Source organism: Staurois parvus, unplaced genomic scaffold (genome assembly GCF_062004578.1).
Source record: "Staurois parvus isolate SC_StPar_1 unplaced genomic scaffold, SC_StPar_1.0 ptg000714l, whole genome shotgun sequence".
Taxonomy (NCBI): Eukaryota; Metazoa; Chordata; class Amphibia; order Anura; family Ranidae; genus Staurois; species Staurois parvus.
Window position 1 is genome coordinate 5908828 of NW_028318510.1, and position 16475 is coordinate 5925302.

General features: G+C 40.5%; 1 protein-coding gene across 7 annotated transcripts in view; it reads left to right on the top strand.

The window, feature by feature from the left end:
- The window catches only part of MAST4 (microtubule associated serine/threonine kinase family member 4), a 749251-nt gene that overhangs the window by 700777 nt on the left and 31999 nt on the right, over window positions 1-16475 (top strand). For all 7 annotated transcript variants that reach the window (XM_089653476.1, XM_089653475.1, XM_089653479.1 and 4 more), the window contains one exon: window positions 8364-8486. In XM_089653476.1, the coding sequence (XP_089509602.1) occupies window positions 8364-8486 (123 nt within the window). The remainder of the gene's footprint in view (window positions 1-8363; window positions 8487-16475) is intronic.

The following is a 16475-nucleotide window of genomic DNA, read 5'->3' on the forward strand; positions in this document are numbered from 1 at the left end:
CCTCAGTTGTAGGATCCAGCTGTGTTCCACACAATCAATCTGCATCCGCTCCCCTCACCCCGACCATTGTCTGCCCCCCTCCTCCTCTTGTCACCTCCATGACCCACCATCCTACTAGGCTAGGCTCACCTCTGATGGCTCCTACAGGGGTGTGGAGTCCGGGCTGTGGCTCTCAGTGAGGACAGGTGGCCGCCCAGCACTAACACCACTTCCCTCTCGTACACATTGGGTCCCAATCATCTTACTCACATAGGATTAACCTTGAAACCAGAGCACAGCCCCACCTATTGATTGGCTTCAGCTGTGTAAAAGAAGGCGGAGGTTGGATTGGACATCTCCCATACGGTCACTAGCTGGCTCGCTGTTACTGCTGGAGGATCGAGTGTGACAGTGTGTACCTGAGATGTATGGACCGATCCTCAGATCAGAGACTGCTGACCACCTGGAGTCCTGGGCTAATGTCATCTCTTTCCATCCTAGAGGGAGCAGACACTTCACTGCTACATGGAATACTGTTATAGTTTCATATATATATATGTGTGTGTGTATATATATATATATATATATGTATATGCATGTACCATAAATGAGTACACCACTTTTGAAAAGTAAGATTGTAATCAATATCTCAATGAACACAAAAACAATTTCCAAAATTTTCACAAAACTGAGTTTTATAGAACATTTGTTTAGCTCATTACATGAAAGTAAAGTTAATAATATAACTTAGATTATGAAATCGTCAGCTTCACTCAAATTAGTTGATGCAAAAATGAATACACCCCACAACACAAACTACTACATCTAGTATTTTGCATGACCTCCATGATTTGTAAGGACAGCACCAAGTCTTCTAGGCAAGGAATGAGCAAGTTGGCAACATATTGCAACATCTATCTTTTTCCATTCTTCAAGAACAACCTCTTTTAGAGCCCGGATCCTGGATGGAGAGTGATGCTCAACTTGTCTCTTCAGAATTCCCCATAGATGTTCGATTGGGTTCAGATCAGGAGACATACTTGGCCACTGAATCACTTTCACCCTGTTCTTCCTCATAAATGCAACAGTGGCCTTAGATGTGTGTTTTGGATCATTGTCATGTTGGAAAAGTGCACAACAGCCAAGGGCACAGAGTCATGGTAGCATTTTTTCTTTCAATATAGAGCAGTACATCTGTGAATTCATGATACCATCAATGAAATACAGCCCCCAACACCAACAGCACTCATGCAGCCCCACAGAAGGACACTCCCACCACCATGTTTCACTGTAGGCACCATGCATTTTTCTTTGTACTCCTCACCTTTGTTTTGAAGCCATCAATTCTAAAACCATTTATCTTGGTCTCATCACTCCAGAGTACAGAGTCCCAGTAGTCGTCTTTTTTTTTTTTCAGCATGAGCCCTGGCAAATTCTAGAAGGGCTTTTTTTGTGCATGGGCTTTAGGAGAGGCTTCCTTCATGGACGACACCCGTGCATGCCATTCCTCTGTCGTGTATGCAGTATTGTGTCACGAGAAACAATCACCCCAGTTTGGCTTTCTACTTTTTTAGTTAACTACAGTAAACTTGCATGGCAATTTTCTTCAACCCTTTCTTCAGAAGACACACCTGTCGAAGTGTTAACTTCCGTGAATGGCCTGGACGTCTCTGTGAGATGGTTGCAGTTCCATCTTTGTTAAAATTTTGTATTACTTTTGCTACAGTATTCTGACCGATAAGTAAAGCTTTGCTGATCTTCTTGTAGCCTTCACCTTTCTTGTGTGTTTCTTTCTCAGGCCTTGTGACATTTCTCTTCCATGTGGTGCCATTGCTAACAGCATGAAATGGGAAGGGGTTTTCTTTAAGTAATTCCATTTTATAATTAACTGTCTGCTGGACACCTGTTTAATGAATAATTAGACTCACCTGTAGTTAAATTCCTGTTAATTAGCATTTTGCTGTCTAAAATTTAGCTTTGCTCTGAAGATTTTCGTTGGGATGCATTTATTTTTGCAACATGTTCTTGAATGAAGTTGTGTGTGAAAATTAACAAATCTTGTTTGCAATCAATGGCCTGCATTTGTGGGAGTTTTTTGTAGTATAGTGTCCCATAGAAAATGTTGATTCTGAAAGTAAAGGTTTTCTGACAAATCTGTTGGGGTGTACTCATTTATGCTGAACAGTGTGTGTGTATATACAGTATATGTACTAAATTGTCATGGGTGTGGATAGGCTGTGAGACAATTGTGCCATCATTCCCTCATCATTCCCTGTGTACTAGGTAAGGGGGACTCTGCAGAGCAATGAAGAATTCCTACAAGAAGTCCATAGGCCACACAGAGAGTGATGGCCTGTGTTGCACCCTTAGGTGACAGTGCGCCCTAGGTGGCTGCCTAGTTTGCCTAGTGGAAGTACTGGCACTGCCGATATCGTTATTCGCAGATGACAGTTGGCTTTCTTGTAATAGTGATTAGAGCAGCTAACTAGTCTCTTGATTGTTATTACAAGCAGCGGGAAGGGATGTCCCCCCCGCGCCACTTTCAGAGGATCTCCCGACTGACCAGCCAGTGCTGCTGCCAGCTGGTCAGAGTCGAACAAAGACCAGATCAGCTTTGTTCGGCTCTGTTATATAGTAAACTTGAAGCGACCTGATATCACTTCCAGAAATACACGGCCTCGTTATTTAAAAAAAAATAGAAGCATTCAATCATATCGATCTTGGTGTGATTGAATGGATTTAAGTGTAGAGGAGGGATTAGACCCTAGACCTCTACATAAAGAGTACTTGTCACATGCGTATTGCTGTCACAAGGGATGTTTACATTCTTTGTGAAAGCAATAAAAGTGATAAAAAAACATTTTTTTTTCAAAGTGACCATGTAAAAAAAAAAAAAAAGGTGAATGAATGCGTTGGTCCCACACACACACACACACACACACAAACAGCAATTGTCATATACATGTGCGGTATCACCACGAACTTTAGATTGAGGGCAGTAATTCTAGCATCAGACCTCCACTGTATATCTAAAGTAGTAACCTGTAAAGGCTTTTAAAGCATTGCCCTTGGATAGTAAAATTTACGTTGTTTGTCACCATTGTGACAATTTTTAAGCATGACATGATTGGTATCTATTTGCTCACCATAACATCTTTTATATTTTACAAAACTTTTGGTTATGTATTGTGTTTTTTGCATTAAAATCCAAAAAGGTGTATATTTTCCCCCAAAATGTCTATGAAAAAACGCTCCGCAAATACCATGTGACATAAAAAAATTGCATTACCCACCAATTTATTCTTTACGGCCTCTGCTTGAAAAATATATAATGTTCGGGGGTTCTAAGTAATTTTCCAGCAAAAAAAAAAAGAGAAAAGATTGTTTCCTGAAAGTGACAGAAAAAGCCTAGTCCTTAAGTGGATACTTCACAAAATCATATACTATTGGCCAGAGGAGATGGACTCTTAGGGCTCATGTACACGGAACGTTTGGAAAACTCTTCTGAACGATGGAAACTGACTGCTGGAAAACGTAGGCTAACAAACGTCTGTTTAGCCACGTTTGCATACCGCTTTTTTGTGCGTTTATGAGCGTTTGGTTTAGAAGCGTTTTTTTAAGATAACCTCAGGAGACCTTCCAAAATGCCCAGAATACACTGAAAAACAGTAAAAAAATTAACTATTTCAGACATTTTGAGAGATATAGAGAGAGCAGAAGCAGAGAGAGCAGTATGTGTTGAGATGACCTGTCTTTCCTAATTGTATTCACTATGGATCCCATCATGAGCATAATGCAGCACGTTCTACCATTATATCCTTCACGCAAAACCTGGAACTGACTGCGCTGGTGTACCGGGTCCATTTGAATACATGGAAAACACTTTGCATGCATTTCTGATGATGAAAAAAGGCTCTGGACAGCATCTGGACATGGAACAGTTAAAAAACGCTTATAAATGCGGTTAGCCATGTTTAAACGTGTTTGGCGTTTGAAACGCTGATAAAATCCACTGAAAACAAGTTTGGTGCGTTCAAAAAACAACTGTAAACTCAACTGCCTGTAAACTACTGTAAACAACATAGTGCACATACATGGACACATAGGAAAACATTAAGGAGAGTTCAGGGGCTGCTGAAAAAAAAGCTCCTGAACGTGAGTTTATCAGCTGCAGTGTACATGAAGCCTAAGGCTGGCCATACATTATACAATTTTCTTGAGATTTTTGGTTTAGATTTACCAAAAGCCATATAATATGAGGTCAAACCTAACAACACTTTTCATTGTATCCAATTAGGCAGGCTCTTGCACTACATAGTTGAAGGTAAATCTAAAGGAAATTAGGCAGAAATTGGACAAAAAATTGTATAGTGTATGGCCAACCTTAGTCTGTAGGTAACAATAACACAGAGGATGTCTGTCCTTGATTAATATACCATTTCATAACAATGTGCTCATTTTTACTGTATTGTTTGAATAGGACATAGACATGTTTTGCTGTGCTTACAAACGTCTGTCCAGTTGTCCTGTTTGCCCTTGTCACTTCTGCCCTTTGCTGACGTAGTCGCTCTGCCTCCATCACAGCATGCTATCTCATGTTCACAGATCACGCCAAGGTCAAGCCAGGTATTGTCTGGCAGGATTCATGTTTCTCAGCCATTTCCAACAGTCACATTCTTTCTTGCTGCTCCTCCATGCCACCAGCAGCCTGTCCTGTCTGTCTCCCATAACTCAGGATAGTTATATTTAACAGGCTGCCAACAACCCCGATTCTTTTTGACGCAGACAGGAATTGCCATTATGTAACACTTCCATCTAATTTTTCTTTCTTTTGTTCATCTTGTGATGGAAGTCCTAAATTACAGTTATGGTGATAAAGATGTATTTTTATCATAAAAGCTGCAATAGAGTAAAGCACTTATGTGTGTATTCTAAGATGATAATGCCCACATTCTTTGTTCCCAGAGTTATAAAAGCTGCTAAAATGGAAGCGATCTTCTCTTTTTTTCCCCCCTTGAAAGTTATTAAAAGCACAAATTAAGCCAATAAATGAATACTGTGCATAGTTCATACTTCAGTGTTGTATTCTTGTCCACAGTGACACCTACAGGCAGGTATATATTACTGCTGTGCTATCCTAAAGCCGCATTAAACCCCAGACTCAAATTCTGTATATTTTTCTTAGCCAGTCATTAGGTGTGGTGGTTACATTAGTTTTATTTTTTTTTCCCCTCTTGTTTTCACCTGGTGATCTGGTCATTAACACACCTCCTGTATTAGAGTGCCCCCACTCTGCATGAAGGAAAATGGGGGGTACAGTTCAACAGTAGAATTGTCAGTCTGAGGGAAGGAAGTGTTAGATGTACTAGCAGATTTAAATACACTAACAAATTAAAGCCAAACTCCATCTAATACTTTATAAGCAGTTACAACAAACTTTATTTTACCTTTTGGGATAAATGTTTTACATTAATAAAACTGATTATTGTAAGCACCCCTGCTAGTGTGGCATGGTTTGTATCTTCTCTGTAACTGATAGAACTTGTTCTTTTGAAAAGTAGCTGACTTAGTGGCCAGATCACCAGGTGAAAATAGAAAAAAGAAAGAATTAAAAAAATGAATTCAGCCATCATACCTAAGAATTGGTAAGCTGCAATATTATTATTATTATTATTATAATGCAGGATTTATATAGCGACAACAGTTTGCGCAGTGGTTTACAAAATGAAGGTAGACATTACAGTTGCAATACAATTTGGTGCAAGAAGAAACAGAGGGCCCTGCTCAATGTAATAAATGTTTGATTTTGGGTTTAATGGTGCTTAACACTAGGTCCACATTAGTGCTGCTGTTGCTTGATGCATATTTGTAGTGCAACTTCACGTGCTTTTGCCTGGATTTTATACACAAAACACTGCCAAAAACACACTAAAAATGCATGCACATGCAGTTTACATGTGGTCCCTTTGAGGTTTGAGGCAAAAAACGCACTAACTTCACCAAAAAAGCACCTGCACTGCATTTCAAAAACAATCTGCAGGTTCACTGCATAGATATGAATAGGCATCATAGAGAAAAATGTAGTTTTAATTTTGCAGTGCAGCACGACCGCAAACGCAGGGGCTTAAAGTGAGCATATCAAGACTGAGAGGGTCCTGCATCTGTTTCCCAAGCTGCAAGATTCTGGGCTGTGGCTTTCCTTTTTGTAATTGCACCATCCTGATTTGAAGCACGTATTCAGCCATTGTCTTGACCTGCTTGTTTGTTTAGGGCCAGTGTCTATGTAGTGAAGCAAGGATTGGGAACTGAACTCTGGAAATTGCACGTCCAAAAGTAATTGGAGATGGCAGCTTGAATAGTTATATCCTGATATGTTTCTGTTAAAGAGAAACTATCATCATGAAAAAAACAAAACGTTTGAGCATACAATAAAACAATACATTTTGACTAGTGGAATAAAGTAACAATTCACTGTGGGCACAACCATGTGCAGTGTCCAGGCAGAGCTTTGGTTCCAATCATCTGCTATAAAGCTTTATACAAAGATGTTGGAGATTTCCAAATGCAGATTACAGAGCAAAAAGAGCATTGCTTTTGTCCTCTGTCTCTTGAATATTTGCTAGGGGCTCTATATATATATATATATATATATATATATATATATATATATATATATATATATATTATGCCGAAAATATTGGGCTCTTGCCTTTACACACACATGAACTTTAATGGCATCCCAGTCTTCGATATTGAGTTAACCCATACTTTGCAGTTATAAGAGCTTCACCTCTTCTGGGAAGGCTGTCCACAAGGTTCAGGAGTGTGTCTATGGGAATGTTTGACCATTCTTCCAGAGAAGAGGTCAGGCACTGATGTCTGATGAGAAGGCCTGGCTCGCAGTCTCCACTATAATTCATCCCAAAGGTGTTCCATCAGGTTGAGGGCAGGACTCTGTACAGGCCAGTCAAGTTCCTCCACCCCAAACTCGCTTATCCATGTCTTTATAGACCTTGCTTTGTGCACTAGTGCGAAGTCATGTTGGAACAGGAAGGGGCCATCCCCAAACTGTCCCCACAAAGTTGGTAGCATGAAATTGGCCAGAATGTCCTGGTATGCTGACACCTTAAGAGTTCCCTTCACTGTAACTAAGGGGCCAAGCCCAACCCCACACCATAATCCCTCCTCTTTACACTTGGCACAATGCAGTCAGGCAAGTACCCTTCTCCTGTTAACCACCAAACCCAGACACGTCCATTGGATTGCCAGACAGAGAAGCGTGATTCGTCACTTCAGAGAACATGTCTCCACTGCTCTAGAATCCAGTGGCAGCGTGCTTTACACCACTGCATCCCATGCTTTGCATTGCACTTGGTGATGTAAGGCTTGGATGCAGCTGCTCACTCATAGAAACCCATTCCATGAGCTCTCTACGCACTGCTGTTGTGCTAATCTGAAGGCCACACGTAGTTTGGAGGTCTTTAGCTATTGACTCTGCAGACAGTTGGCGACTTTTGCGCACTGTGTGCTTCAGCATGCACTGACCCCACTCTGTCATTTTATGTGGCCTTCCTCTTGGTGGCTGAGTTGCTGTTGTTCCCAGTTGCATCCACTTTGTTATATTAACACGAACAGTTGATCGTGGAATATTTAGTAGCAAGGAAATTTTACAGATGGACTTATTGCACAGGTGGCAACCTATCACGGTACCACGCTTGAATTCACTGAGCTCCTGAGATCGACCCATTCTTTCACAAATGTTTGTAGAAGCAGTCTGCATGCGTAGGTGCTTGATTTTATACATCTGTGGCCATGGAGGGGATTGGAACACCTGAATCCAATGATTTGGAGGGGTGACCCAATACCTTTGTCAATATAGTGTGTGTATATATAATGGAGACCAGATTTTATTGATATGACCTCTAGGAGTGTAACTACTACAGGCCACATAGCAGAAGTTGGTATTCTCTGGGGACCTCTGTCTACATAACCTGACAACATCAATTGTGACAATGCTTTTCATCATCTTTGCATAAATGATGCCGCAATCAGGGACAGGTAGAAGGAGAGCCATCAGCGTAGTCTGTCCACTATCAGGGACCACAGCTATTAATATAAGTTGCCAAAAAAGAGGGGGCACCAGTGCAGGAAATTAACTTCTCATCTCTATGGAACTCTGGCCTCTCCACAGGAAAGGAGAGATTCTTCTATGCACGTGACTTGTATCATTATAGTTGCACCACTGCTAACCATACTGAGTTGCTTAAAATGTATTTATAGTTTGCTATGAGATAAAGCACTACGTTTCATGTATAATATGCCCAAGATTGAGGTGGTATGGTAGAATCTTCCAGAAAATCATATCTTTTTCATTGCATTTCCAGGTGGTGCCTATGAGGTGAAGCAACATCCCTTCTTTTGTGCCTTAGACTGGAACAGCCTACTGAGACAAAAAGCAGAGTTTATCCCACAGCTGGAATCAGAGGATGACACCAGCTATTTTGACAGTAAGTGGAGTGGGAAAGATTGTCATTAATTGGAGGCCAAAAGGTTTACATAATGTGTATGCTTTTTCTAGAGTGTCTGTCATAGAGCACTCATTTACTTGTTTAGCACTCGTTAAGGAATTTCAACTGTGCATGTGCAGAAATTACTTACACACTAAGATGAGTTCATTATTGCCAGTTATGGGACCGTAGACAGAACCAGACATTCAAATATAAAAAATATTATTATTAATAATAAAGCACAGATTTTTTTGGGGGGGATTGAAATGGCCACAGCCCTTTATTATTGGTAATATGAGTATTATTTATTATAATCAACTTGTAACACCTGTATAAAATAACATATGTTTGACCACTATAATCACACAAAACCAAAATATATTTTCACTTACATTTAAGAATACTTATATATAACTGAGCTATTACAGCTCGAGTTATGACAACTGGTACAAATAACTAATCCCATACGCCAGGCTCATCACAAATGGGCCTGGCACCCCACCTGAATCACTGCCAGTTCGATACAGGATTGCAAATCCAGGTTAAAAATATCTAGAGCAATCTCAGATAAATTAACTGTACCAACCTGGCAAAACTCTCTCTAAATCAAAATGGCGGAAAGACAAGCCACCAATCAAATGCATAAACTTCGAAATAGCCCAATTAATCCGATTCCTTATTTTTTCAAAATGTTTAAATCCAGGAACCAACAACCAATTAAGGCGAGGAACAATTTCTAAAAAAAAAAAAAACAGAACAGTACACAGAAGCACCAAGTGAAATTGGAACAAATCGAATTTAATTTGGGAAATGGTGCCTAGAGTTTTGATCAACTGTGATTACTGGAAAAATGGAAGATGAGGATACTAGGAGGAAGCCAGGACAGATTTAGCAAGGATAGAGGAAAGAACAAAGAGAGGACGCACAGGCCTAGTGCATTACCATAAAAAATGTTTAATAAGAAATAAAATAGGTGTTGTACTCACAAACGACAATAAAGTCAAGGCACATCATAAAAGAACAGCTGGGTCAACACCGCGCTGAGTAACAGTCCGTAATGGGGAATGTAGACATCCAATAGGCAGACGTGTTTCGAGGACTTGCCTCTTCCTCAGAGCCACTGTTACTCAGCGCGGTGTTGACCCAGCTGTTCTTTTATGATGTGCCTTGACTTTGTCGTTTGTGAGTACAACACCTATTTTGTTTCTTATTAAACATTTTTTGTGGTAATGCACTAGGCCTGTGCGCCCTCTCTTTGTTCTTTCCTCATTCAGTATATTTGGATTCCCCTGGTCTGTTGAGGGCAGCAAGCTGTGCATGTTCCAGGACATTCTTAATGTGGTTGCAGCCTGCATCGAGTCCATCCCCAAGTGCAGGAGCATTTGTGTTTGCTGGTTCACAGCAAGGATAGAAACTGATGTAACTCAAACCACCTTATCCCCCTCTTTCCAAACCATCAAACTTGAAAATGATCCAAAGGAAAGCCTAAATTTGAACCATAGATCCTAGAAGCACATTGATAAGCCCAAAAAATGTATGAGTGACACATACTTGGCACTTGGCTTCTGAAAAATAGTCAAAAACACAAATGAGGTCTTACATAGTAACGGTAACAATTTGACCGCCAACCCCCTATACCTTTAATAACATCAGACAAGGCAGAATTAGCAGTTTCCGTAGCTGCTCCAATACAGAAAGAATGAGATGTTATATGAAATTTGTGCAAATTGACAGTTTCTAAACATTTTTTAAGGGCAGCATTAAATTTAAAACTTTGTAAAAGGCAGGCCGGGAGCATGTAAAAGCAAGTGATCACCCGAAACAGGAAGCACTCGCATAAACTGCGAAAGCAATGAGACAGAACATGTAAGGAAGGCCTCAAACTTGTGAAGCTTAATCCACCACCCACAACTATTTTGATCACTTTCACTATGCCTAAATAAAAGTAAAAGTAAATGTGAGAAATCGCAACCTAAAACTGAGTCCGAAAAGAAAACACCAGAGCCATCCCCGTATTTTAAAGGAAGTAGTTCTAAGATACGAAACGCACCAAAAAAAACAGAAACTAAAAGACACTGGAAATAGCAAAGATTCATAAGCAGAAAAACAAACGGAAACAGTAGCCTCACATATGCAAAGTAAAACATCTGCAGTAATTGGCCATCTGGAATCCTGCTTACAATAACCTTTCAACACCTGTCTCACTGAAAAGGACATACAAGAAGGAGAACCCTTCAATTTAGGGAAAAAAAGAAAATTCCAGCCAAAGATTTCAGGATATGGAAATAAGAGTAACGTTGAGGCATCAAATAGTTTAGAAACAACAAAACGAGCCTTGCAGAAAACTTGGAAGAGTCAAATCCTGAACTTTTCAGAAAAATCTCCAGGAGTACCACGCAGCCTGATAATTCGCTGGTGTAGAGGGTGCAACGGATTGTTGAATTGCAAGCTCAAAGGAGCTCAAAGAAGGTCCCATAAGTGTAGTGGGCATAGGCATCCAACCTCTGTAGGTAGAACAAAAGAGTCGGCGATTACATTATACACATCGGGTACATATTGAGCCTTAAGTCAAATATTCAATTCAAGGCATTTAACCACTTCCTGTCCGGACACTTTTACCCTTTCCTGTCCAGGGCAATTTTCAGCTTTCAGCGCTATCACACTTTGACAATTGCGCAGTCATGCAACACTGTACCCATATGAATTTTGATCATTTTTTTTGAGACAGATAAAACTTTTTTTTGGTGGTATTTATTCACCGCTGGGATTTTTATTTTTTTGCTATGTAGATGAAAAATCCAAAAATTTTGAAAAAAAGTGTTTTTCCTATAAAATTGTACAAATAAATAATATTTCATCATAAATCTTGGCCAAAATGTATTCCGTTATCTTTTTAGTGAAAAAAAAAAAGCCAAATTAGTTTATAACCAAAAATTATAATTTTTTAAATTTTTTTTTTTTACATACTGTCACCCTAGCAGTACAGTGTCACAATGGTGACACTGTACTACTTGTGGGGGGTGATGAAGATTTTTTTTTTTTTTTTTTACACCCATATAGGATGTAAAAGCAATAATTTCTCTTTCTCTTTGTCTGCATTCTTGCAGCCATTGAGAACTACTGAGTGAGCTGTGATTGGTCACAGCTTGTCACATGGTACAAGGCTGTTGTGAATAGCCTTGTACCATGTGACCTCTGTGATCAGTCACAGATTTCACACGTAGTAAGCAATGATGTCACAAGTGACATCTTGCTTACTACTTTGCATGTGATCACTGATTGGCCAATCAGTGATCACATAATCGGATTAGATAAACATCACTGGGATTAGTGTGAGTGTATTGCAACAGAATGTGCTTATAGCTTATATCCATTATAAAAAGAGAAATCCATGTGTGACACGTTATGTCCAAATCCAATTTATGCTGCATGTTTTCCCCATGCTTATATAGTACTGATAAATTACACAGTGCATAGATCCATTCACATCAATCCATTCCCTGCAAGAGCTCACAATCTGAAACGGGAATCATGCACACACTAGGCCAGTTATTATTAACACAGGGAGATTATAGAAACTTCATGCAGATAGTGCCCTGTTTTGATTTCAAACCATGGCCCCAGAGCTGCAAGACAAGAGTGCTAACCACTTAGCCACTGCACTGCATATGTTGTGCTCAGGTGTTTGATACATGGACATATAGTATAAACACGTATATGAAGTCAAGTAATGCCTCAATAGCATAAAAGGCTTTTAACCTCTTGCCGTCCGCCTGCTGTTTATAAACGGCAGGGCGGTGGCAGTCCAAGGTCGGGTTGCCGTTCCTAAACGGCACCCGCCTTTTCTAGCTGTGCGCGCTCCCTAGGAGCGCGCATCCACTGCGATCCGGTGTCCGCTGTGTCCTTCGGACACAGTGAAACACCGATCGTCGGACGGGACCTCTGTACGAGGTCCCGGTCATGTGATCACTGATTGGCGAATCAGTGATCACATGCAAAGTAGTAAGCAAGATGTCACTTGTGACATCATTGCTTACTACGTGTGAAATCTGTGAATGATCACAGAGGTCACATGGTACAAGGCTATTCACAACAGCCTTGTACCATGTGACAAGCTGTGACCAATCACAGCTCACTCAGTATTTCTCAATGACTGCAAGAATGCAGACAGAGAGAAAGAGAAATGATTGCTTTTACATCCTATATGGGTGTAAAAGCAATCAGTGTAAAAAAAAAAAAATAAAATCTTCATCACCCCCCACAAGTAGTACAGTGTCACCATGGTGACACTGTACTGCTAGGGTGACAGTATGTAAAAATAAAAAATAAAAATAAAAAATAATATAAAAAAAAATAAAATAAAAATTTAAAAAAAAATGTTTAAAAATTATAATGTTTGGTTATAAACTAATTTGGATTTTTTTTTTTTTCTAAAAAAATAACGGAATAAATTTTGGCCAAGATTTAGGATGAAATATTATTTATTTGCAAAATTTTATTTAAAAAAACACTTTTTTCAAAATTTTTGGACTTTTTCATTTACATAGTAAAAAAAATAAAAATCCCAGCGGTGAATAAATACCACCAAAATAAAGCTTTATCTGTCTCAAAAAAATGGTAAAAAATTCATATGGGTACAGTATTGCATGACCGCGCAATTGTCATTCAAAGTGTGATAGCGCTGAAAGCTGAAAATTGCCCTGGACAGGAAGGGGGTAAAAGTGTCCGGACAGGAAGTGGTTAAATGTCACGGTTTCCATTTTAAATCCAAAAACAAGAGGTTTATTTCACATTTGGGGTAAACCAAGGAAAGCATTCTGTAGGTTATTCCCTGTGGACAAATTAACTACTGGTTTAATGCACTGATATAGCTTACAATGCGGAGCTTGCAGCTGTTTCAGACTTGATAGCAATAACAGTGTAAGACATGGACAACATGGCCCTTAAAGCGGAGTTCCACCCAAAAGGGGACGTTCCGCTTTAAAGATTGGTTCCCCGCTCCCCATTAAGGATTGGCACCTTTTGGGAGGGGGGGGGAATTTGACAGGTACTCGCTCCCACGTATCGCCTAGGCCAGTGGTCGGCAAGCCGCGGCTCGCGAGCCACATGCGGCTCTTTACACACGCTAATGCGGCTCTTCTGTGTGCCGGGCGCCCGCTCCCCTCCCTCCTCTCGGGCGGCCGCCCCAAAAGTCAGGACCTTTTAATCCAGCCTGCGGATGTGGCTGTCAGGATGTGTGTAGGCGGGGCAGCGTGACGAGCGTGAGGGGAGCTAGGCTCCTCTCACAGTCCGCCCTGAAGACCGGAACGGCGAGAGACCGGGAAAACGGCGAGAGGAACGCGCGGAGCAAAGGTAAGTGAATTGACACAGGGGGGACTTGGGGACTTAATATGGGGAATGAATTACTATATGGGGGATGAATTACTATGGGGGATGAATTACTATATGGGGGATGAATTACTATATGGGGGATGAATTACTATGGGGAATGAATTACTATGGGGAATGAATTACTATATGGGGGATGAATTACTATGGGGGATGAATTACTATATGGGGGATGAATTACTATGGGGGATGAATTACTATATGGGGGATGAATTACTATGGGGGATGAATTACTATGGGGGATGAATTACTATATGGGGGATGAATTACTATGGGGGATGAATTACTATATGAGGGATGAATTACTATATGGGGGATGAATTACTATATGGGGGATGAATTACTATATGGGGGATGAATTACCATATGGGGGATGAATTACTATATGGGGGATGAATTACTATATGGGGGATGAATTACTATGGGGGATGAATTACTATATGGGGGATGAATTACTATGGGGGATGAATTACTATAGGGGGGATGAATTACTATATGGGGGATGAATTACTATGGGGGATGAATTACTATATGAGGGATGAATTACTATGGGGGATGAATTACTATATGGGGGATGAATTACTATATGGGGGATGAATTACTATAAAAACGTATTGAAACTAAAAACAGTGTACCATCCTATGTATTTTCAGTTTTAAAAATGTGGCTCTCAAAATAAATTTCAATTGTGGTTTTGGCGAGATTTGGCTCAGTTGAAAAAAAAAGGTTGCCCACCACTGGCCTAGGCGATCGAGTCCTCCTCCCCGAAGTCTTGTGGGACGCGTGGCCATTCAGGAAGTGCAGCGCTACTCGCGCATGCGCAGTGGGCACCCGGCTGTTAAGCCGCAAGCTGTCACAGCCGGGTGCCCACACTGAAGATGCCGGCACCTGGAATACAGGACGGCTAGTGAAACAGGCTACGGCGAGGGCAACACAGGATCGTGGGACAAGTGAGTGGCTGTTTTTTTAAAAGTCAGCAGCTACAGTTTTTGTAGCTGCTGACTTTTATTTTTTTACAGAGTGAGTGGAACTCCGCTTTAAGGAGTATTGCCTAAATTGGATTTGTTCCCAGATCATTCACACTAAAGCATTTACAAAGTCAGAGCAAGCCCCGGTTTGTCTTTGTATCTACAGGCATTGTGCAGAAATTAATTTTCAAAGTTCTCAAAACCAGCACTCAAAGCTTTTTTTTTTTTTCTATGAGAGCAGATCTTGGGAGCCTGCCAGCCCTCTTATGTAAGCAAACACTAAATGTTTCTAAGCTGTTAGAAACCAACTGAAACCCAGCTCTAGGACCTTTGAGAAATAAGAATAACTTTTTATTAAAAGCAACTAGAGGTCAGTGATGGGTTGTGTTTGTAACGGAACTGACCCAGCCTGCGCTGAGTACTTCCATTAGAATACTGCTTCCCTATCCGAACACCGACCGCAGACACCACAGCAGACCATACAAGACTAGATGATACCAGTCTTGAAGTAAACCAGGAAATAGACTACTTTATTTTAAGACAGATACAAGATATATACACTCAGGGGACAATCCCCCCTCCCTGCATAATGACACAGGGCGGAGCAATCTACCTTTAGAAACAAGAAACACACCAACAGACAGTCCCATCAGGAGAGAGGGCTGCTGGAAACACCCCCACCAAGCCAATACACAAACACATATATCCCATAATAGTTTGCAACCAAGCCAGACACACAATAATACAATGGGATGCAACCACATGGCATTAAACAATGAACAACCCCCCCACCCCAATATTAGGACAGAACACCCTGTACCCCTAACAGACACAGGGTGACTTACACATAATAGGGATATGGGGAGATGAGACAGGGGTCTCCCCACCTCTCCAAAGTGAGCTGTGTTCCATGGGCCCCCCACCCAAAGTGATTCCCGTCACAGTGTTAAAGCGGTTTCACTACTTGATAGCAATATGTAAATAGTTTAAAGTGGAACTAAACTCTCTCAGTCAACATTAACCGTTTTGAATCCTCATGCTGCCATCATAAGTACATACCTTTGGGGGTATATTATATTTACTTTTTTAAACTTTTTTTTTTTACATCTCTTCAGTTGATTCCTGGTTTCTGGCTCAGGCCAAAATTATGTTATTCTTTCTTTCATTTGGAGGAGGGGCTTTCTCAGCTAAGCACACCCTCTTGCTTGCATGCCTAAGCCAAGGGCAGATGGATTCCAGGAAGTAAATCTTACATGAATCATCTGCCCTTACTCAATATGGTTATGGCTAGAAATCTAGAAGTGAGGTGGTGGTGGGTTAAAGTGATTTCTCAACAAAATAAACCATAGAGAAAACAGATGGATTAGTGATTTTGCCTGTAATATTAAAAATGAATTGAATAGTGTTTTCAGTTTGTGGTGCTCAGATACAGATTAGTTCTGCTTTAATATATATTTTGGTGAATTAGCAAGAGGGGGGACAAAACCTTCTAATCAAAATTTTTGTGTTTTTTTTAAAACAGACTACATTTAAATATCTTTGCTTCCATCTAAATTACAAAAAGAATCTATGCATCATTACAAGGCGATGAGTGGAGCCACAATTTTTGTTTTCTCCATTGTTTTCTAGTTTG